Source organism: Seriola aureovittata, chromosome 12 (genome assembly GCF_021018895.1).
Source record: "Seriola aureovittata isolate HTS-2021-v1 ecotype China chromosome 12, ASM2101889v1, whole genome shotgun sequence".
Classification (NCBI taxonomy): domain Eukaryota; kingdom Metazoa; phylum Chordata; class Actinopteri; order Carangiformes; family Carangidae; genus Seriola; species Seriola aureovittata.
In genome coordinates, this window is record NC_079375.1 from 12,951,653 (window position 1) to 12,973,881 (window position 22,229).

Consider the following 22,229-nt stretch of genomic DNA (forward strand, 5'->3'; position numbering starts at 1 on the left):
TTAGCTGCCCATGACTTCCTTGAACCCTCATATCTTCACTCGGAGTGATCTTGCTGTTGCTGCTGTCACTGTTGGCCATGCATGCCCTTTTAATCATTTGCTGCCCAGTCCCCACGCTTTGTTATGAAACTGAGGTTATGATGGGAGAAAACGGCAGGCTGACATTTCACTTGTCTCCATGGATACAGGCAATTGTGGACACTGTTGACAATCTCCTGAGGCCGGAAGCTCTGAAATCCTGGAAAGACATGAATTCAACAGAACAAACGCACGCCGCCACAATGCTACTGGATACCCTGGAAGAAGGGGCGTTTGTTCTTGCAGAAAACCTGATCGAGCCAGCGATCGTAAAAGTTCCGGCAGAGAATATCAGTAAGTTCCTCTACAATAACTATAAAATAAATAAAATTGCATGTATACATCTGTCAGTCACAATTTATCATGCTGACTGTTATTTTTCCTTTTTGGCTGTGCACCATGTCTCAGTAAAAACTTTTTCAAACTGAGTGGTAAAATTGGTTTCACAGTGATTTTTTTTTTTTTTTTTTTTTTCTTTTGTACCTGGACAACTGTTCCTCTTGAGGAATATAATATAAAAATGACTGCATCTGGCTTACATCACAATAAAAGATTAGTCTAAAAAAAAAACTAAGCGAATGTGCCCTCACAGGCAGTTTATTAGCAACACAATCTCATTAATTTATGTCAGCTTTATATTTCTACTCATAACTCTTTGTTGCTATGGTTATGGTCTCCCACTCACCCTTTTTGTCTTATACCTCATTGATTTTTAATCTTTTTCTTGCATAGTAAAGTCACCTCATTGAATGTGTGCTGCAAGATGAAGTGTCCAGACCTCTGGGGGAAAACAAAGAAACCAATTGAATGGCATAGTTCCATTCATACAGCACTCTGTCTATTCTCTCCAAGCCTTTCCCATTAAGGGGTAGTTAGCTAAGCTGATAAGGACTAGTTGCTCTGTCTCAACCAAAAGCACTGATTAATATATTGTGTAATATGCAGCATATTGGATACTTAATCACTGCATTCGGGCAGTTTTTACGAGCTTGTCGAGCTATCGCTTATCTGCCCATCGGAGATAATATTCCAGTGGAGAAACATAAATACAGTCATATGACGTAACACATAACCTCCTAGAACATCTTATGTGACCTCCCGTGAAGAGTTGGAAAAAAAAAAATCTGAAAATGATTGTTTGTCAAATTAGCAGTTTGTTGAAGCCCAAATGGCACCTCCAGGCGAGCGTCAAGGGTAAGGCGAGAGGAAAGGGAGGTGAGAGCAAAGCAGGAGCTAAAAACTAGGCAGAGGGGGAGAGAGAGCAACCAGAGAACAATTCCTCATCTCCGTCTGTCAGAAGCCATCTATCTGAGGAAGTGCGGCCGTTTCTGATGGGAGGGAGTGTGCTGATACGTGTGTCCTCCTGACCCTTCAGTAATTTCACACATCAAAGGGAGCACCACCCGGCAGCTGGCATACCGGAGAGAGTGGCTGCAGGAATTTGGAGGATTTTCAGAGATTTGCTCGTCGAGCCAAGAGTTATCTGAACCCACAGGGGAAAGAAAAAGTAAAAGTAAAAGCTCAATGATATTTTTGATCCTATGAATATTTGACATTCATGCTGCAGTCGGCTGTGCGCTTGCATTTGCTCATCCTATATCGCCATCCTTGTTGTTATTTTTTCTTTTGCTTTTGCCTCAGAGGCATTCACAATCCCAACCAACAGCTTAGTGACATGTTTTTTTTAAGTAAATGACACTCTACGGGGTCTTGCTGATAAGATTGGGTTCTGTTTCTGGTACAATGAACCTCGAATCTTTACACATAACCCGCCAGGCATTAACTTTAGAGCGCTATTAGACACCACATACTGCTTTTGAAATGTTGGCTATGTGTATACATCTCTCTTTTTTTCTATCTCTCCCTCCTTCTCCTCACCTCCTACCTCTCTCAGTGTTGGAGGTGTACGTGTTAAGCACCGATGGTCAGGTGCAAGACTTCAGGTTTCCACAGACAAACAAAGGTGGAGCATCTCTTCAACTTTCCTCCAACACGGTCAAAGTCAACAGCAAAAATGGTGAGAACCACACAACTGCTGCAAAAACATTTAATGATGTTAGGTTCTGGCTTTTCTCTACCTTTTTTTGGTTTGTAGGGTTTATTGACACTGATGGTTTGCAATCAAAACCTGGTGGACAAGTTTGCGATCGTTAATCTGATCAAGGTGCAAAAGTGTGATCATACAAAAAACTGATTCACCTACTATGAACATTTTAATTAGATGTTTTTAAAAGAATAATTTAACATTTTAATATGAAGTATTTCGTCTGTCTTACCTGTACATGAACAGAAATGTAAAAACAAGCTGCAGTTTTATGGTGAGTTATGTATTGCAACTGTTGTTGTCAACTTCCCAAATTATCAGACCATTCCTTTTATTAGGATGTAATATCTCAGAGGACAGCTAGAAAATAATGGAGGGAATGTAAACCACATTTTTGTCTTTGAATAAAGATCATTTTAAAATTAAAATAAATCAATATTAGTCGAAACCTTGCTTTCACTAAAATGAGACTAAAAGTCAGTAGCCACGCTTTTTTTTCCCTTGTGCAGTACCTCAGTTGCCCACTAAGGAAAAAAAAATAGCAGGAAGGCAAACTCAGAATTACAAGACATCACACAGCTCTTTAGTAAAACATTCTTCACTCAACAAACATTTTCAGCTATAAATGTTAAGGGAATTAAGTGCGGTGTACTAGAGAAGATGGCTAAAATGTTTTGGTGAATAAAACATGTTGTGCTAGAGAAAAGTTGTGTGTCTTATTGGTTCCCCCTGGTCTGCACCTCGCTGTTTGTGCATTCACTATGTTAGCAAGGTAGACTCTGGCACTCTCTTTTAATTCACCCATGGTGCAAATTGAGATTTTGCTCAACGCTGGCCCCTGTGCCCACTGGTAGTGAAACACTTATTACAACTGTGGTCTCAGATCCAGGAGCAGCCCATTAATGCTTGGTACATTCATATAAAACCACTGAATGAACACTGTATGCCTCTTTTTTTTTTTTTTTTTTTACTTTAATGGATGCTGTATGTCTGATGACTTTATTATTGCCGGTTACAGGTGTGGCCAAGCTGGTATTTGTGCTGTACAAACACCTGGGTCAGTTCCTCAGCACGGAGAATGCCACACTGAGAGGAATGGGGGACCTGAACAAACGTAACCTCTCCCTCACCGTCAACTCCCACATCCTTTCAGCCTCTATTACGAAGGAGTCCAGCCGTGTATTCGTGGCCGACCCAGTGATCTTCACACTGGAGCACCTGGATGTAAGCCTCCTCCTGAGACTCCTCCAGACCACACTATAGAGCTGGGCTGCACAGTCTCTTACAGTGAAGGGCAAATCCAGCGCTTTTGATATATTATTGTTGTAGAAAAACTGTAATCATGCATATTGTGCTATTGTGTCTGCACCAATCTAGACTAGAGGAGTTAGAGAAGTAAATTGAGCTTCTTGTGTGTCATGTTTTGCCTTGTGCTTTGCAATTGCCATAGCAACCCTTCTCACATTTCAATGCAGATTCTGTTTTTTGTTTATTTCTTTCATCCCCTTTCTTCCAACAATTCATTGCATTTAAATAATCTTAATTGCACAGATACAAACAAGTAAAACAAGTCTACACATCACATATTTATATACTGTGACTTACAGTTAGAGATATGAAATATACAAGGTAAATGTATGTACGGTGATGCATATTGCAGAGCATGATTATATATGTTTAATCATTTTTTTCTCTCCCTGTGTTTGTGTTTTGTAGAAGGAGCACTACTACAACCCCAACTGTTCCTTCTGGAATTACTCTGAGCGGAGCATGATGGGATACTGGTCCACTCAGGGCTGTAAACTGCTGGAAACCAACAAGAGCCACACCACTTGCTCCTGCAGTCACTTGACCAACTTCGCCATCCTCATGGCTCATCGGGGGAATGTGGTGAGTGAGGAGTTTGTTGTTTTTTTTTTCTTTCTTTCTGTCTCAGTTAGTTGTTCCATTCTTCTGTCTCGCTGATAGATTTGTGCACACACGGCAAGAACAAGAATGGCATTTCACTGGAGATAATTAGATTATTGCTGGAGGAGAAGGTGAGGGCGTGAGGAGGAGGGGGTGGGTGGAGAAGAGGAAGCAGGCTGTCACTTTAAAAGAGCGAGACTGTGGATCAGGATAGGAAGTGCCGTACCATTATCAGAAGTAATTATATTTTACCTGTGGTCCGTGTCTAATATCCCTCTATGCATATGTCCCAGAGAATCATGGGAAAACGGTACTATAACCTCAGCTTTAACTTATGTTTCCACCCCTCTTGAAGTGGTGTAGGATCCATTTGGTCGCGAAATGCAATTACAATCCAATTACATGATAAATAGCATGTGTAGCAGGACCTAGCCAGTAATAAATGTGGAGGATAAGTTTGTGGTTTGTTTAATAATACGTCCCAACTCCTGAACTCTGTCCCTGTCATCTGTCTTAACCTCAACCTTAACCACAGCTTGAAACCAGAGCCCTGAGGCTAAGCTTACCCTCACACCAATTCCCTACACATCACCTCAACTGCAACTCCTGCCCTCAATAAAATTACAAATATCACAGGAAGAATTGCCTCACTGTCGGGCCACCATGTCCTTGAGTGATATTTTGCATGGTCAAGTCTGCTATTTTCACATTTTGCTTGGTTCCCATCTTGAATTGCGCTCAGTTTTAGATCTTTTGGAAGACGACGAAATGCGATTTCACCTCAAAAAAACCGAACCCACATGTGGACGTCACATCACATGGTTGCGGGTTCTTTGTGGCAACTTTTCAACCAATGTCCCTTTCTGCAACATGGGCCGCATAATGTGATCCAAGCATGTTCAGTCTGAGTGCCAAATGTCATCACGTATGAAGTTAATGGACAAACTCGCAAGTTTTCATGTCTGTCATAGATTAACAGTCAGCTGCCCATATGAACAATAAAACAGATTTTTGCTTGCTGTAATGATGCCTCCTATCTATACCGGCCATTAAGAGATTTCTTCCTAATGTGTTTTCATTGTAAGTGATGAGGGACAAAATGCCACCATGCTCTGTCTACGCAAAAATAAAGGCAATTCCAAAGTGTATCTGAAGCAGGAGGGCAGAGGCTTCAGCAGTTTGTGTTAGCCAGATCAGAAGGGTATCTTTGAAAGTTAGTCTTTTTAGTATGAAATCCCTTCTTTTCTCTACTATCCTTCTATTGCAGCTCGACAGGGAAACACAAAAATTTTATACTAAAAAGACTTTTTGACATTTTGAAAGATATTAATTTGATTTGAATTGATCAGAGCCACTAAAGATTCATACTACTTCAATTCATTTTTGCTCAGAATGAGAGCTGTGTTGGTGTTCCTCTGTCACTTACATTGAAAGAGCATGAGGATTGTCACTGTACATATGAGCACCTTTTTAAGGACTGAACAGTCCAGAAATGATCATTTTCATTACATCTTTGTATATCAAGGTTTCCATCAGGTCAGTGGTCAGTTCAATTCCATTTTATTTATACAGTGCCAACTCATAACGTAGACTATCTCAATGCACTTTACAGTGTAAGATCAAGACTTTACAGTATTATAGAGAGAAATCCAAGCGTGACCACCATGAGCAAGCACTTGGCGACAGTGGAAAGGAAAAAAATGCTTTTTCACAGTAAGAAACCTCTGACAGAACCAGGCTGCCGACCGGTTGAGTTGAAAGGGGAGAAATGGGGGAGAGAGACCAGGAACAGCTGTATCTACTGTTGTATTCAAACACCAAGTCAGACAGTTACAAGTAAAACTGGTTGTTATAATGATGATAATAATAGTGAAATTTATCAGTGTAATAATGTTATTAACAACAACAGCAGCAATGATCGCAGCGTCAATTTACACTTCGGACAAATATAGCAACAACCACTGTGTGCTTAAATGCCACAGATCATTATGACCTAACCGTCATGAAGTATGAAGAGTTGAAGGTCAGTCCATGTGTACGTCTGTGTCTCTGCAGGGGGAGGGAAGCGTCCATGAGCTCCTCCTTACAGTCATCACACGGATGGGCATCGCCGTGTCTCTCGTCTGCCTCGCCATCAGCCTCTTCACCTTCTGCTTCTTCCGCGGTCTGCAAAGTGACCGCAACACCATCCACAAAAACCTCTGCCTCAACCTCTTCATTGGCGAGCTCATCTTCCTCGTGGGCATCAACATGACGGAACCAAAGGTACCGTTGAAATTGTACTGAGGAGGGTTTTTAACTTTTTATGTTACTGATGAAGAGCCTCATCTACTGTGATTAACCTTTTTTAAATGCTTCAATTTGCCTTTAAGTGCTCTTGAAGTCTCAAAAAAATCCACCTTAGATTGAAATGTCACATATCTGTTCTCTGTCAGCTTGTTCTAACACTTTAAAATACATGATGCTCTGTGCATGATTTCTATACACAGTTCTCCTACATCATTTGGATCTTTGGAAACTTCGGGATCTTCACTTTAACTGAAAATAGAGATCTCTTTGTGCTGTCTGCTGGCTAATAATAACTAACCTTGCCCATTTAATGAATAGTTATGGCGTCAGCACCATTTAGGATACAGGATACACATTTTCAAATTCTCAGATGCGTGTTTGTATTCTTAAGACAAACGATTCTTCCAAATACATAATCTCTTTTGAGTTATTAGGGAAATGATTGATATAATAAATTTGCCAATATTTTGGCCACATGGGAGCAGCACAATTAGGTGTATCACAAAATGATCTATTCATCACCACATATAGTTGATATGGATAACAAGTAAGCATGCAGTTGCTTATTTACGCGAACAGCTGACAGAGAAACACTAGCATTTATTTGAAGCTGTGTTTCTGTCTGCCTGATGTATGTAAGATAATATCCAGTCTTCTTTAGCTCCGTTTTGGACTCCACAAGCTCTTGGGGAAGTACCTTGATCCTTTAGCCTCTAAATGCTCCAATATGTTCTCCAGCTAGCCGCTGACTACGTCTGCGTGCTGTTTGGTGCTGGGCAGGTGGTGAAATGTAGGTTTCAACAAATGTTTTTTTGTTTTTTTTCCTCACTGAGAACAGCTGCTGGCTGTAATTAAAAGCCAAAACTATAAGGTTGGTGGCCTTAAAACCAAAATAAGCTGAGAGATGATGAAAAGTTCAAGTGACCCTTTTGATATAAAGTACAAATACTGATGAGAGCAGCTTTAAGTAGAGCCACTACTTGATCCTACAAACATTGTAATCTGGCTAAAGTGGGCTAAAGTCACTATTCAATTAACTTTTAAAGTGTAAACAAACACATAAAACACCTGGGTAAGTAGTAATAAAAAGTAATTCTTGGTAAATAGGAAAAAGCCAAATTCACCCCATTAAAAGAAACCTTGTCTCTTCCTGTCAGCTGGTGTGCTCCATCATCGCCGGCATACTCCACTTCTGCTTCCTGGCAGCGTTCGCCTGGATGTGTCTGGAGGGCGTGCAGCTGTACCTCATGCTGGTCGAGGTGTTCGAGAGCGAGTTCTCTCGCAGGAAGTACTACTACATCTCTGGGTACCTCACCCCGGCTGTGGTGGTGGGCATCTCAGCAGCCATCGACTACAGAAGCTACGGCACACAGCGGGCGTAAGTGTAGCATTTCTGCAAAGGCTCTTCTTTTGCGGGATAAAAATCAGGGGCATAAGTTCTCCCTCTTCTCCGTCGAGACACACCCACACAGCATGCATGTGTGTTCTAATGATAGTAATATCGCAAAGAGTAGTCCACCTCTGCTCCTTAGCAAATTTACACCCAGTCATTGCTAAAAGAGGAGGATGTGAGCAAAGCAACATTAATGAATGCGCGGGCTAGCTGCACTGGCATGCTGGGTTTTTATTCTTTACATGTGGATAATTGCTAGTTAAAAGTTTATGCACTTCCTCGGTGGTTTTGATCCACGCAGGAAGCTTTATGATTTGTAAGACTGCAGTCCTCTAATTTATGGGATTTAGGTAAACTGCCTTTTTCAAGCTCTGCTTCACTGCTATTTTTCCTCACTTCATTCCTGTTTCCTGGTGATAAACACAGACCGAGGTGCAACTCATTCTTGAACTGTCTTCATTATATTGTTTACTGTTCGGATTCTCGCCGTCAGACATCACCCATTTGTAGACATTTGCAGACTGTGAAGTCATGAATCCAACAACCATTGCCTTTTAGACTGCAGCGTCTCTTGGCGTGAGGCCAACACTCCCTCAAAGTCGGGTTTTCTTCTCTGTGGTCAGAAGAGTCTCTATTCTGTTGCTGTGGCCTATCATCCAGCCGGCTCTCCTGCGCCCTGATCAATAAGACACAACTTTGTTTTGGCAGTGAGATGATTTAATGAACTGAATATCACCTTTTGCTTCCTGTAGATGCTGGCTGAGGGTTGATAACCATTTCATCTGGAGCTTCATTGGGCCTGTAACCTTCATTATAGTGGTAAGTTGTAATTTTGCGCACGTGTGTTATAACTTTTTTTTTTCTTTCTTTTTCTCTCTTTCAAAGAATAGCTTTGAAAACAGTTTATAGATTTTTTCTCTCTCTCCATGCTGGCAGCCTCTTGGCTCTGCTTTCTCAGATCAATTTGCATGAAAGGAAAGTGGTCCCATTATAGCTGACACGAGGACATCAGTGTCCACTCAGCTATGAAATCCTCTGAAATCGGAATAGGTGAGCGGCAACAACTTAAAGCTGTTTGGTCCTTGCTGTACATCTAGAGAATACTCCCTTCCTGCAATCAGGAGGAGAAATCGTCTCAGGCATGAAGGTCATTTGCTCAGTGGGAAAACAAGGGTGATGGTGAGGAGGGGGGGGGGGGTGAACATGGAAGTAATGAGTGGGTGGGCCAGACAACCATTACCACAGCTCATAGCCCTGCTGAGGATCATGACACGTCCCCAGCCAATCGCAGCACACGGACATCTCCATCTTCACCTTTTAATATTTCATGTGGTGCGCTGGGTGTTCACAATGCACATAGACACAAACACAACATGTGCAGGAATGCATGAACACACAGTCCTGAACAAACACACACGGTATATCCATATAGCCGCATACGGTAACACACATGTAAATCTGTCCATAGGCTGTAAATACATGAAAATCCAGGGGAGGTGCTGCGTCAGCAACGCTTGTTTTTGTGCTGTATTTTGGCAGAGAAGTGAGAGACCTGAATATTGTAGAGGACGGCCCCTTGGAGACCAGGCGTGAGGGCGGGCGGGGGGGTGTCCACATGCAGTTTGCCTCGGCTTTCTGCAAAGTGCCTTGCTGCCTTCTCGCCTTGCTGTCCGTCCGCCCGTCCGTCTGTCTCATCAGATCTGTGTCATCACTTGCAGCTGTGTTAAATGCATCTCCAGCCACTCGACTCATGCGGACGTAAATCGGCCCCAGTGGCTGAGAGACAAAACTCGGCATTAGCTGTGATCTAAAAGCCTCTTTCTGTGTTCTTAGCCACTCCTTTGCCTTCCATCGTTCCCCCCGCTGTTGTTGGTTTCCATCTGCTTTGCGCAGACACTCTTCGTTTCCATTTAAAGAGCCTTTTCTGTTGCCTTGTAGTGTTTCAGAATGCATCCATGTGGGATAATAAAGAGGATCTTTGTTCTTATTTGCGAATGAATTGAAAATGAAGTCGTTTATAAGCTGAGAGAACTACATTTGGATCATTATGCTTTGTTTTCTTGCCAACTTGTGCTTTTTTTTTATTTACCATTTATTTTTCTTCAAGTACAGATTGCTAATGCTTGAAAAATGCTGACTTAGAGCAGATATGGGATATAACTTTTTACTAAAATAAAAATCTGGATGTACTTTTTTCCATGAATATTTACAGTACTGTATTTCAAAGGTTTAATATGGTATTGGACCAAATTGAAGCGCATCTCCTTCCTTTCCCTTGGTGACGATGAGCCCTGCAGTGCTTACATAGAGACATCCTGAGAGCATGGAAACCTTTCTGGATGTATGGCTTGAATCACTTAAATGTTTTTCCTGGCCTCAGTGAAAGTTGTTTCTAAAATATGGCCCTCAGTTCTGTGCTTTCCTCTCGGTATTTCTCTGCAGCTTTATGCCCATCGTGCATCAGATCTGCTTGGACGTCATCAGATATACATTCTCGTATTTGATGAGGATTTGCACTTCGAGATTGAGTATAATGTCAAACAAGAGAGAGGGAAGAGAAACTCTCAGTGCAGCTTATGTTGAAGGCCAGAGCTGTGTGAAGTAGACCAAAGCAATAACCTCTCACTGTTGTTTTTCTCCTTGGAAGTCAGTGTACTTTATGATCTGAACCAAGGCATTAAATTTTCATATTCCTCTTGGTAAAGGTATGCTGGTGTTGACGCTTGATATACAGAGCCAAAACCACCGTAGATTAAGCAATACTCTGAGTCAACGTGAAACATAACAACTGTTGTTGGCAACTGCTAATGAAATGTAACTGAAAGTACATTTACTCAGGTTCTGCACTTGAGTACAAAATTGAGGAACTTATTCTTTACTTGAGTATTTTCTATAATCAATTTAATTTAGTTATTTTATGCAAAAACAACAAACATGTTATGGTTGCAGCTTCTTAAAGGCGAAGATTTGGGGTTATTGTTTAAAAAAAACATTGTGAAGGTTTCACTTTGGGTTCTAGGAAGTCAAAAAATTATCTGAATATTCACACATCGGGGAAAAAAATCATCAATTGCAGTCCTATATAAAATAAAATCTGATTATACATTCAATAAATACTTTTACTTTGGTAGAATTTTAAGGATTTTCACTTGTAACGGAGTACTTTCACAGTGTGGTATTATAGTACTTCTGCTTGAGCTCCCCATGCCCTCTCCTCCCCTGTTAGCAGCAGAAATCAGATGCCTTTCTAAGTGCAGTCTGTTAACCCTGATGCGCGTCTGTTTTGACAGGTCAATGTCATCTTCCTGGTGGTGACGATGTACAAGATGGTGAAGCATTCCACCTCCATGAAACCCGACTCCTCCAGGCTGGGGGGTATCAGGTGAGGGGTGTCACTCAAGGAGATTAGGTGGCCGACCTGTGGTCTGAGACTCTGTGTGTGTGTGTGTTGTGTGTGTGTGTGTGGTGTGTGTGTGTGTGTGTGTGTGTGTGTGGGAGGCCGTCACTTATGTGTGAAAAAGAAAAATAATACGCGCCATAACTGCTTTTCTCCTCCGTGAAATTTCAAAAGCTTTCTCTTCTCTTAAATCCGACCAGACCAATAATTTTCCCTTTCAGATGTTATTTTAGTCCGTAGGTGGTGCCTTTTTAGTTCATTTTATGATTTTAGTATTTGCACTATGTGGGGTTATATTGCCCTTTTTATTTCATCATAACTGCATTTCTGACCTTTGGTATCTTTTTGCTCCTGTGCTGGCATAGTTTACAGGCTTCCTTGGAAGATGGACTCAACCCCCCTCATAGATTTAACGATGGTAAAAACAGAGTGCCCATCCCCCGCATTTCCCTGATTCCAGTGGGCTGCATGTGCTCAATAAAAAGACATCCCTGGCCATTTCTGTGCCTGGATTCTTGTTCAACAATATGTCTGAGTTCAGGTCAACATATGTTATGTGGGCGTTTGATTTTTAGGCAGCCACTCTGATTTTGGTCCAAAACCAAAAAAGGCATTGAGTTGGCTGTGAGGCTTGTTTTCCGCACACAGAAAACCTGCATTTCTTTGCATTTGGATGCTGGATTTCACACATTATCTTAAGTAGTCAAAACTCATTAACTGCTCTTAATCAGGGTACTACCTCAAATCTGTGTTTAGGTTGTGTGTCAAATGTGGTAACTGTGGGGGGGGGGGGAGTAAAAATAATTGGTTGTATTATTGTGATCTTTCAGGAAAAAAATATTCTTGTATAAAAATCCCCTAAAACTGGACGGCAGATCTAATCAGGCACATCGCTCTCAGCACTGCCTCCAATTTTTCTGTGGACCCTCTCTCAGTGACATGCTGTTGTCCCATTTCTTCTCTCCTCACCGTATCTTCCTCGGAGTGGCTCGCTTCTCTCTTGTGTATCGGTATCAACCAGCCGTCGTCATTGAGACTGACTGTTAAGTTATCTTATTTCCACTAGGCTTTCCTGGAAGCCGCCAAGTCAAAAACCTGCTGTGTCTGCACTTTCTGGAGCCATCTACTCCAAGGAAGACCAAGGAATCATTTTTTGACTGAGTGTCAAATAACCAAATGCACATTCATTCCAAAACTTTGTATTAGTGTTTATGTGCTGTACCACCCCTATTGCAACTTGTACAAAAGCAGAATGGCAGTATTTCTTGATTTTCTTCCTTTTAAACAAGGTGTTCTCCAGGAGGAGAGGAAACGTCAAAATAAGCAAAGGTGAAATCCACTGTGGTTTTGCTTTTTCACAACGTCTGTCTCTCTCTCTCTCCCTCTCTCCCTCTCTCTCTCTCTCTCTCTCTCTCTCTCTCTCTCTCTCTCTCTCTCTCTCTCTCTCTCTCTCTTCCTCTCTCTCTCTCTCTCTCTCTCTCAGGTCGTGGGTGCTGGGAGCGTTTGCCTTACTTTGTCTGCTGGGGCTCACGTGGTCCTTTGGCTTGTTCTTCCTCAATGAATCCTCCATCGTGATGGCGTACCTCTTCACCATCTTCAACACTCTGCAAGGGATGTTCATCTTCATCTTTCACTGCCTCCTCCAGAAGAAGGTAAGATTTTGTCCTCTGTGATTAATTGATTAGTCGATCAAGAGAAAATTAATCAACAAGCCGCTTATCAAGCAAAATAACAAACTTTCACAACTTCCAGCTTCTTAAATTGTGTGTTTTGGATTTGCGGCTGTTACATAGAACAAGAAATTTGAAGACATCAACTTGGAAACTGAAGAATAAACTAATAGTGAATTAATACAAACAAAAAAAAGTGATGGGTAAATCTATAAAATAGCTGCAAAGATAGATCAGTTAATTAATTGGTCAATCAACAAGTAACCAGCAAATATTTTGATAAATGGTTGAGCCAGTTTTCAAATAAAAATACCAAATATGTTTTTTGCTCCAGCTTTTTAAATGTTTTGCTTTTCTTTGTTATAAATGGTAGATAATTGTTAGTCGGACAAAAAAAGAAATCTTGGGCTCAGTGAACTGTGATTGGCATTTTTTTTTAATAGACAATTCATAAATCAAGAAAATAATCAAGGGATATCAATCATGAAAATTATTAAGAAACACCTGTATCAAACTGCTTCTTCTCTATAACGTTTCAATATGTTATCATAGTGTTTGCTGCCCCTGTCCTTGTGGCATTTAAACTGCTGTCAGCTGGATGCCATTTGATAAAGATTTGGGATTTGCACCTCTCGTGGGGTGCGGGTTGGGTGATTGTGTTGCAGTTTTTTCTGTGTGTGCTCAGTCTGCCATGAACTTTTATTCCTCTGCAGGTCCGCAAAGAGTACAGCAAATGTTTCCGTCAGTCCCAGTGCTGTGGCGCGCTGCCGTCTGAGGGCCCCCACAGTTCAGCCAAGACAGCCACGTCTCGATCCACGGCCCGCTACTCATCCGCTACACAGGTACGTGTACAGTACTGGGAGTCAGTGGAGTTTGTTTTTATATTTTATGGAGAGTTTTGGTTTTCATTTATTTAAAGGATAAGTCGAGCAAAATCCTTTTTAGTTTTTAATTGTGAACAAATATCACAAAGAGACCAAAATTAACGAACTAACTGCCAACAAGTATTGCCTGTGTAGCCAAAACCTGATATACTGCATATGGAGTTCCATTATTGTCCAAAAAGCTAGAGAACTCAACAATGAGACACACTGTTGGAGTGGGTGACATGTTCCTTTCATTGTGATCACATCATGGTGGTGTAAATACTCGCTGGTGTACCAAATGTGGATTAATCCTCGGCTGAAAATAGAACCCAACAAATGCACTATTAACTCCCGTGAGTCCTTTAGTCATTTTTGTTAAAATCTACAGTGCCCAGATGTTTAAGGAAATTATTTTTCCCTTTTGAAAAAATGAAACTATATATTTGAGACTTGGTTTTAAAGACTTACATTCTTAGGTGTGAACGGCCTTGGATGGATGGCAGCCTCAGAGAAGTTTGAAAGCTGTGGGAGACAAACTGTTGGTTTTGGTCTTTTCAGTGGACAGGAAGAAAGATAAGATATTGCCAGTCTTATCCTTTAGTAAAGACTCAAAAGTTTCTGTTTATTTTCAACCTTGCACTTGAATTTTATTATTGAAAAGCCGTGCCTCTCGATTAGTTCAGCTAAATATACGGTTTGAAGTAGAAACTTCACTGTTGTACAGTATTCAATGCCGCGGTGCTCTTACTGCTGAGCTGACCTGTTTTCTTCTCCAACCCATTTCATTGAAACGTTGTTCAAGTATTAATTTACATATAATTACATAACTGAACTGAACTGATTTTAGGTTTCATGTAGTAAAGTTAAAGCTTAGTTATCAGGCTGTACACCTATGAGCAGCCTCATGGTCGGTAGGTGGGTAGATTCTATTTGAAAAGAAAGAAACAGATAAAGTGCAGTTGAACTGGGCGTAGAGATCTCTTATAATATCTTCTAAGTTGACTTTGTGAGATCTATCTTAAGATTGCTTCTGGGAATTTGATGGCAGCTCCTGCTCTTTCTATCAGTAGAAAAAAAAAAAAAAAAGAGTCCCTCGGGGCCGATCTCTCAAATTACAAGCTTTAAGATTCGTATCCATTTGTTTTGCCGTAGCACGACCATGTCATCAAGCAGTGGGTTAGCTGAATCATGTGCACAAGTGCAGGCTTGAATCTCAAACCCACGTAGCCACTCAATTCTCAGGGCCAAAAGCCTTGAATAACAGCGGCACCATGTTGAGCCCTGATCAATGGCTGCTTTTCTCTCTACCCCAGAGCCGCATCAGGCGGATGTGGAATGACACCGTGAGGAAGCAGTCGGAGTCCTCCTTCATCTCAGGAGACATAAACAGCACCTCCACACTCAACCAGGGTAAGCAACCCTTTCTTCCACCAACACCAGACGAGACACATACGCTATTCTCTTTGTAACGAGGCTCTGAATTCACAATAAACACTTCAGTGGATGCAGCCTACATGGCTCTGTGGCAGCTTGCGGGGGGGAAAAAAAAAAGGAAGATAAGACCCAATTTAATTTTGCATTTCTCTTATCATTAAGTGATCAAAAAAAAAAGCAGCGTTAAATCCTGTCTGCGTATCAAGAGTTCACAGTGTTTTCCTGCACTCGCTGCTCGCTGGGATCATCTGAAAGAGGAGGGATAGCGACAGAAAGGAGGTTTGATATTTAGTTGTTACTGAAGAGGACTTGAGTTCAGATTGTAATGACCCTGATCGGAGAGACTCACTCCGGCAGACTTCGCCCCCGGAGTGATTGTCAGGATGAAGGTAGGGAGGGGAGATGAGCAAAGTCAGGCTGAGGTCAGAGCAGGTTTTGGGATCTGTCCCAGCATCATGAGGCTCAGGCTCCAGACTGTGCCAACCCAGATTTGGCTGTAGTTATGAATTAGGTTTTGATTTTTTTTTTTTTTTTTTTTTTTATATAAAAGAAGCACACATGCCAGCGCAGAGTTTCTCAGCGATCCGTCCAAATGACTGAGTATAGTTATTACATTCTTGAGGATTTACACAAGCACGCGGAGGATGATAGGGATACTGTATTATTCATGGCAGGCCACTTAGACATGTTTTGTCTAGTCTCTCGACTGGATGAGTTTGTTTAGATGAATCTGTTTCACATAAACACCGCAGCTGATTGTGTTGCTACGCTTCGGTCAACACTTGTCGACATAATGTTGTTTGTCAGTTACATCAGTTGACTGTTTGGATAATGTTTAGCTTTGACCAATGTCTCTATGGCTGCTTTGTCCATAACAGAAGGCAGATGGATCACAGGTCATAAATCTCTAATGGTGTCAGATTCTGGACAGTGAATGTCAGTGTTTGTTTATGTGGACAGCTACTCAGCGCACCACCACAGACCATGAAGTACAATACCTCGAGCTCTTTTTTCCTTTTGCTGTTTTTTCCCCTCCTGATTTTTTTCCGTCTCTCTCTTTCTCTCTCTCTTCCTGTTATTTCAGGGATGACTGGCAACTACCTCCTAACTAACCCTCTCCTCCGAACACACGACACTAACCCTTATAACAACCTCCTGGCAGAAACAGTGGTGTGCAACACCCCCTCTCCACCGGCCTTTCACTCCCCAGGTGCACATCCACCCTCCACCTTTTTATTCTTACAAAGATTTGTATTTGTTTTTAAGGCAAAAGTTCAACATTTTGGGAATAACACGTATTCACTTTCTGAAGGGGAGTTAGATGAGAAGCTTGATATCACATAATCCCCCATAAACAACAAATTATCATTTTTATACCTCAGTTTTTATAAAAGCTAAACCAACCAGATTGAGCATGTTGATCAGTGTGCTTTCGAGATACTTGGCAGAGCCTGGCTAGCTGTTTCCCCCTGTTTCCAGTCTTTATACTAAGTCAAGCTAACCATCTCCTGGCTGTAGCTTCAAATTTAACAGACAGATATGAAAGTAGTATCAATCTTCTCATATAACTCTCCTGCCTGGAAGCTAATAAGCCTATTTCCCAAGATGTCAGACTATATACCTTTTTAAGTGTGTTAGATTTATTGAAAACATGAAAACTCCTGAGGTTGTGGCTGTGACACGGCATGAATGAAAATGTTGAGAGTAATTACACGAGATTTACCTTTCGTTCTTCTTCATTCACACCTTCTCTGTAGTTCTTATCTGCACAAGTTTCTCCTTTGTGAACACAGGAGGAGATAAAGCTCAGAGATGTCAATGCTATCTTATCTCCTCTACTGAGCAGGCATATGGGAATTCCTCTCAGCTTTACTCACAGGTCCAGATCATTTATGCTCTTACATTGTAATCATGGTTGATATCTTTACACGTTGAAATCTTTACATTATGTACACTTTACTTTGAAGTTTGATTCAAAATCATGTCAGTGTTTATGTTGACCTAGTTCCTCACTGGCAGAGCAAAAGAAACCCAATTAAAGAAAAGAAAAGAAAAAAAGAAAACAGAACCACATGACGCAATGCGGGCAGAGTCATAGCCCTCAGATATTGAAGCATTTGATGATAAAAGGGAATGTGCAAAAACAGCAGAATGGTGAAAGTGTGTAAGGAGAGGATATGCAGAAACATATGGCTTTAACCTCAGCATGGTCATCACGTTCTTGTTTTGTGCTGTGAGGTCGCTTATAGCACAATGAGGGCACTTCACACTCAGAGATAATTAAGCAGGGATGAGACCAAACAATGCTTTCACAGAAAATCAAAGACATTTTGTGATATATATTTTTTTTTTTTTTTTTTTTTTTTTTTTCTTTTTTCTCCCTTTTTTGAGCTCAGGAGCAGCCGAGCCAGAAGTCAGCGTGTGTGTGTGTGTGTGTGTGTGTGTGTGTGTGTGTGTGTGTGTGTGTGTGTTTGTGTGTGTCAACAGCTTGTGCTTTATTGCCCTAAAATGTTTACCTACTTAATCATTGTAGCATAATTGCATGTTAACAGTGAATCACAGGAGATAGATAAAAAGTGGCAATATTTAATTAGCAGGTAATTCTGAATGTCAGTGTGAACATCTCCTTTACCTGTTGAAAGACTTCGTCTTCCCCCTGAGGCCAACCTACTGCACTTAGCTGTGTTTAAACACAGGAGCAACAGAGGAGATACTAACCGCACTTATTTAACAGTAGATCAAGAAGCGGTGACAAACAGGAAAAAAATTCAAGGCTTCAACATATGGAAACCAGTTTGAGGAGAACAGGCAGCAGTGTGACACACAAATGTCAAAACCTGGTGTGAAGATCACCAACCAAGTATGAAATCCGCACCGAGAGACTGTCAAGTTTAACATGCGCTTTTTTCCAAATTTCCTCTGCTATAGTCATTACATATAGCTCCCTGCAAAAAGGATGAGCGTGTCCTCTATTATAAGTGTATTAATACTAAGTAATACTCTGCAGATGTTCATCTGATGCAGTAAAATCTGTAAGGAGAACATCTTGGATGAATCTCTGCTGGAACGGTTCCCAGAGTGCAGCTGTTGCCGTGTCCACTTGAATTCTGTTCACATCATTTCCCCCTCTCCCGGTAGACAATACCTGTCTGCAATAAAATCACTGCCTGCGCATAAACAAATGCAAATTTGGAAGTAGAATCTATTTAGAGAAATGTCTAATAATCCCCCCCCCTTTTTTTTTTTGCCCTTTTGCTCTCTGTGCTGCTGTCACTCTTTTTAGAAAAGTCTTTGATGTTGTTTTTAGAGGTTGTTTTTTTTTTTTTTTTTTCATTTGCTATCATCCATTTTGTGACACATTCATTTGAAACCCACGACTACAGTTTCCCCTTTTTTGTGTGTAAATAGTGCCTCTGATGAAATCACTCTCACCCTCCAAAATGTCAGCCCTTCACTTACAGGCTCACAGTGTACCCAGTAAATAAATTCCTCATATAAAATCCAACTACCGCCTTTCACTTTCTCCCTGCTATTTGAGCCTAGTCATAGAGCTGCAAAAAAATTATAGTACTCCTTTGTGTGTGAGTGTGTGTGTGTGTGTGTGTGTGTGTCTCTGCATTTTGCTCACATAATAGCAATAGATCTGCTGTGCATTTCAGAAAGGAAAAAGGAAAAAAAAACATGTCATTCAGGAAATGTTCCTTCTTTTACAGTAGACTTTTAAAAAAAGACTGTGCTTGCTGCTGAACCCCTTTCACCTGCTGAGTCCAGGATTCAGTCGTCCTTGATTTGTCCTTTAGCTCTCAAACTGTTAAACACATAATTTCGCTGTCATTCTCCATCCACCTACAACCATTTGTGTAGAGCATCGCATGGGCTAAATTATAGTTAACTGCAAGGACACAATCTGAGCTGGATCGACTGAATCCAGGCTGGATGTTACGAGCTTCCACTTTGTCTTATTTCAGTGATTTTGTTGTTTCTGCTGCAATTGAAAAAAAGCATCTGTTTTACTTTTTTGCACATCAGCTGTTCTTAGGCCAGATAGCCTGAGCAGACACACTTGATGTGAGTGGTGGCAAAGTGAGTCATTGCACCGTGCCTGTCTGTCGTGGTGTGTGTGTGGGGGTTGTTGCTGTGCTTGTGGGGCCCCAGTGCAGAGAGGTGGCTGGCACATCTGTGTTCAACATTACTCTCTTGTCTTGCCTTCTTTAAATAGGTGGAATGTTTTATTCATTGTTAATGTCACAACACTTCCTCATCAGCTTGTATTTATTATTTTTTTAATTTCTTTTACTCTTATCTTGTCTGTTGCTTTTTGTATGCTGCTGTGTTGTTACCTGGTCATCAGCTACTTTATAACGTGTTGCTATAGTATATTTTTTTTAAGTCATCGCTTGTTCTCATTTCTCCAATATTGTTCAGGATAATTTCTTAGATTGGCTATAATGAGATTCAGCCATAATGAGGATGGACATGTTGGAGAGCTAATTGGGTTCTCCTTTGAATTTTAGAAGTTTTTGTATCTGTATAAAATTAAAATTAACCCAGAGATCAAAGAGCACAAGAGTGAAGTGTCCTGAGCAGTATCAAGTATACGTGGATGGTGTAGTGTTCTATCAAAAGGTGGAAAATTATGTCTCACATGCTCCTTTTGCCTTTCCTTGCAGGACAGCACTCACTGAGCAACAGCAGGGACATCAGTGCCATGGACACCCTCCCCCTCAATGGCAATTTCAACAACAGCTACTCCCTGCGAGACGATGACTATGAGGCCGTGGGCGTTCGAGCCACGGGAGACCTGGGGGGCCTCAACCTGGACGATGTCGCTTTTGAGAAGATGATCATATCTGAGATTGTCCATAACAACCTCAGGCCCCGCGTGGCTCCCAAAGGTCGCGACGCCCAGAGGGACAGAGCCCTGCCTCCCCAGACCAGAGTGACAGTGGACCGAGGCGGGGGTGGGAGCGGCAGCGAGGATGACGCCATCGTGGCGGATCACGCCGAGGCCTCATCCCCCCAGAGAGGAAGTGGAAGAGGAGGCCACGCCACCCTGGAGCTGCTCCTGCACCCCCACCACAAGGAGGTGCTAGAGGCCCCCCTCTTGCCCCAGAGGACTCACTCCCTGCTCTACAGCACCCAGAAGGCTCCCAGGCGCCTGGAGGGGCAGGGTGGCCATGGCTCTGAGACTGTTACCGCAGTGGAGGACATGGGCTCCCATTCACCCAACAATAATAGACTCTCCCTTTACACCAGCATGCCAAACTTAAGAGACTCCCCCTCACCCTCAGCTTCGCCATACCCCCCCGAGGAAGAGGAGGAGGAGGAGCTCTCTCCGTCACCTCGAAGCGAGAGCGAGGACGCGTATCATAAGAGCATGCCTGAGCTCGGTGATGCACCGCAGCCCCTGTCCTACTACCACATAAACAGAGGCACCAGCGACGGGTGCATCATCCCACCCAACAATGAAGACTGCGCACAGGGGGCAGAGGCACCCACCGATGGACAAATGCAGCTCATTACCAGCCTCTGAGCGGGGCCGTATCTGTTTGCACAGGTTTTAACAAGTGGGGGCTTTCGGTTGATGTCAAAAGAGCCAGCGAGTCTGGCTCCACACTCCGCATGCTCTTCCCGTTAGGACAGGAAGTGAAATGTTGTTGGGTGGGAAACGGAATGAATAAATGACTTTTGCACACAGATCTCATTAACACACAAAACACGTCCATCCGAGGCCAGACAAATGTAGACTGTGAAAGCTCTGCTGTTGGACTAAAGAGGTGCAGAGAATAACACCAGGCCGCTGTGCCACAGATAAGTACAGCATTTCTCTTGTACTGAAAGAAGAGCTGAAGAATAAGGGATAAAAAAAAAAAAAACTCCAAGCAAAGAACTATGAATCTCCTGACATATTCCTGGGGGACTTTGCAGGACCAGGGTCTTTTTAGTCATGAAGTACAGAACTAGAACTAGTGTGGCTCCACTACACAGTCAGGACTGTAAAGTTAAGAAACCACTAATTCAGACTCAGGCCTTATATTTTCTCTATTGCACATTTAACTGTTGTCAAAGTAACAGCTAAAGAAAATATATTTTGCTGTACCACTAGTGTAAAAAGTAAAAACAAGAAAAAGAAAAAAAGGAAAAAAAAAAAAAAAAAAAAAGAAACGGCAACCATTCAGTAGTTATGCCCTTTCAATGTTAATAAGATTCTTCAGACAAGGTTAATCAAAATGGTGGAAATGTGCTTTTTCCTCTCACACTTGACTCGTAGTATGTTTGAATATGAAGAAAAAAAAAAGTTTTGAGCGATATCAGTCCATAAGAAATCATGCTCACGTCTCTGCTTGTGAAGTGCTTTTGCTTTCATGAATGATGAGTTTTTGCCAGTAGTATATTTGTTAACACCGGGCCATGCACAGATTTGGAGTGAATTGGATACTTGTGTAATTTATTTTACTTGAAAGAAATTGTCAGGTTTAAGGACTTATGTTCGTGTCAATGCGATACTGCAGTTTTTGCAGACATGTTTCATCCTTTGACACTAATTAATTTATTAACTGAACTATTCAGAAAAAAAAATAGGGAAAAAAAGAACGTGGTTGGAAAGTGTGACAAGTTGTTGCAGCACTGATTAGGTTCATTCTATTTCTTTTGTAAGAGCCCATAATCAGCTGATATTTAATTCAACTCCTGTTTGATATCAAATAAATGTGAAATTTTTTCTTGTTCGCAGATGTCTGGTTGCTTATTCTCATTTTGCAGTAAAACTGCCATGATCCATACATGTAGTAAAATGACAATTAAAGGATAAGACTGGTGATATTGTATACTTTTGTTATTTTCAACAAATCTCATGAGAGGACCAAAACTAACAATGTGTTAGTCTGTCTCTATTCCAGCATCTTTCATTTCTTCCTTGTAGAATCTTTAAAAACTGGTCACCAATATACACTTCATTTAAAAAAAGGGCTAAATAAATAGGGCGCTGTGGTTTTTAGCAAACTTTACTCAAACATAGTACATTGGTAAGGGACTATTTTTCAGATTAATACACATGATGCACTATTGAGGATTTTCAACAGCAGGACGATGTATGTGTGACTTACTCAAAAAAATTATACCCTTTTTATACCGAAATTAGCGCATATAA

At 41.5% G+C, this 22,229-nt stretch overlaps 1 protein-coding gene across 15 annotated transcripts in view; it reads left to right on the forward strand.

Annotated features, from left to right (window-relative positions):
- Positions 1–21,807, forward strand: part of LOC130178966 (adhesion G protein-coupled receptor L2-like) — a 129,326-nt gene extending 107,519 nt beyond the window's left edge. For 8 of the 15 annotated variants that reach the window (XM_056391624.1, XM_056391622.1, XM_056391623.1 and 5 more), the window contains 13 exons: positions 189–372; positions 1,973–2,095; positions 3,141–3,346; positions 3,839–4,012; positions 6,086–6,295; positions 7,477–7,697; positions 8,465–8,531; positions 11,003–11,094; positions 12,593–12,761; positions 13,493–13,621; positions 14,959–15,055; positions 16,164–16,289; positions 19,750–21,807. In XM_056391624.1, coding sequence (XP_056247599.1) covers positions 189–372; positions 1,973–2,095; positions 3,141–3,346; positions 3,839–4,012; positions 6,086–6,295; positions 7,477–7,697; positions 8,465–8,531; positions 11,003–11,094; positions 12,593–12,761; positions 13,493–13,621; positions 14,959–15,055; positions 16,164–16,289; positions 19,750–20,612 — 2,661 coding nt within the window. In that variant the 3' untranslated portion in view covers positions 20,613–21,807. Of the gene's footprint in view, positions 1–188; positions 373–1,972; positions 2,096–3,140; positions 3,347–3,838; positions 4,013–6,085; positions 6,296–7,476; positions 7,698–8,464; positions 8,532–11,002; positions 11,095–12,592; positions 12,762–13,492; positions 13,622–14,958; positions 15,056–16,163; positions 16,290–19,108; positions 19,163–19,749 lie in introns of all 15 variants that reach the window. The other 7 variants (XM_056391628.1, XM_056391631.1, XM_056391636.1 and 4 more) reach the window with 4 other exon arrangements.
- Positions 21,808–22,229: the final 422 nt, after the last annotated feature.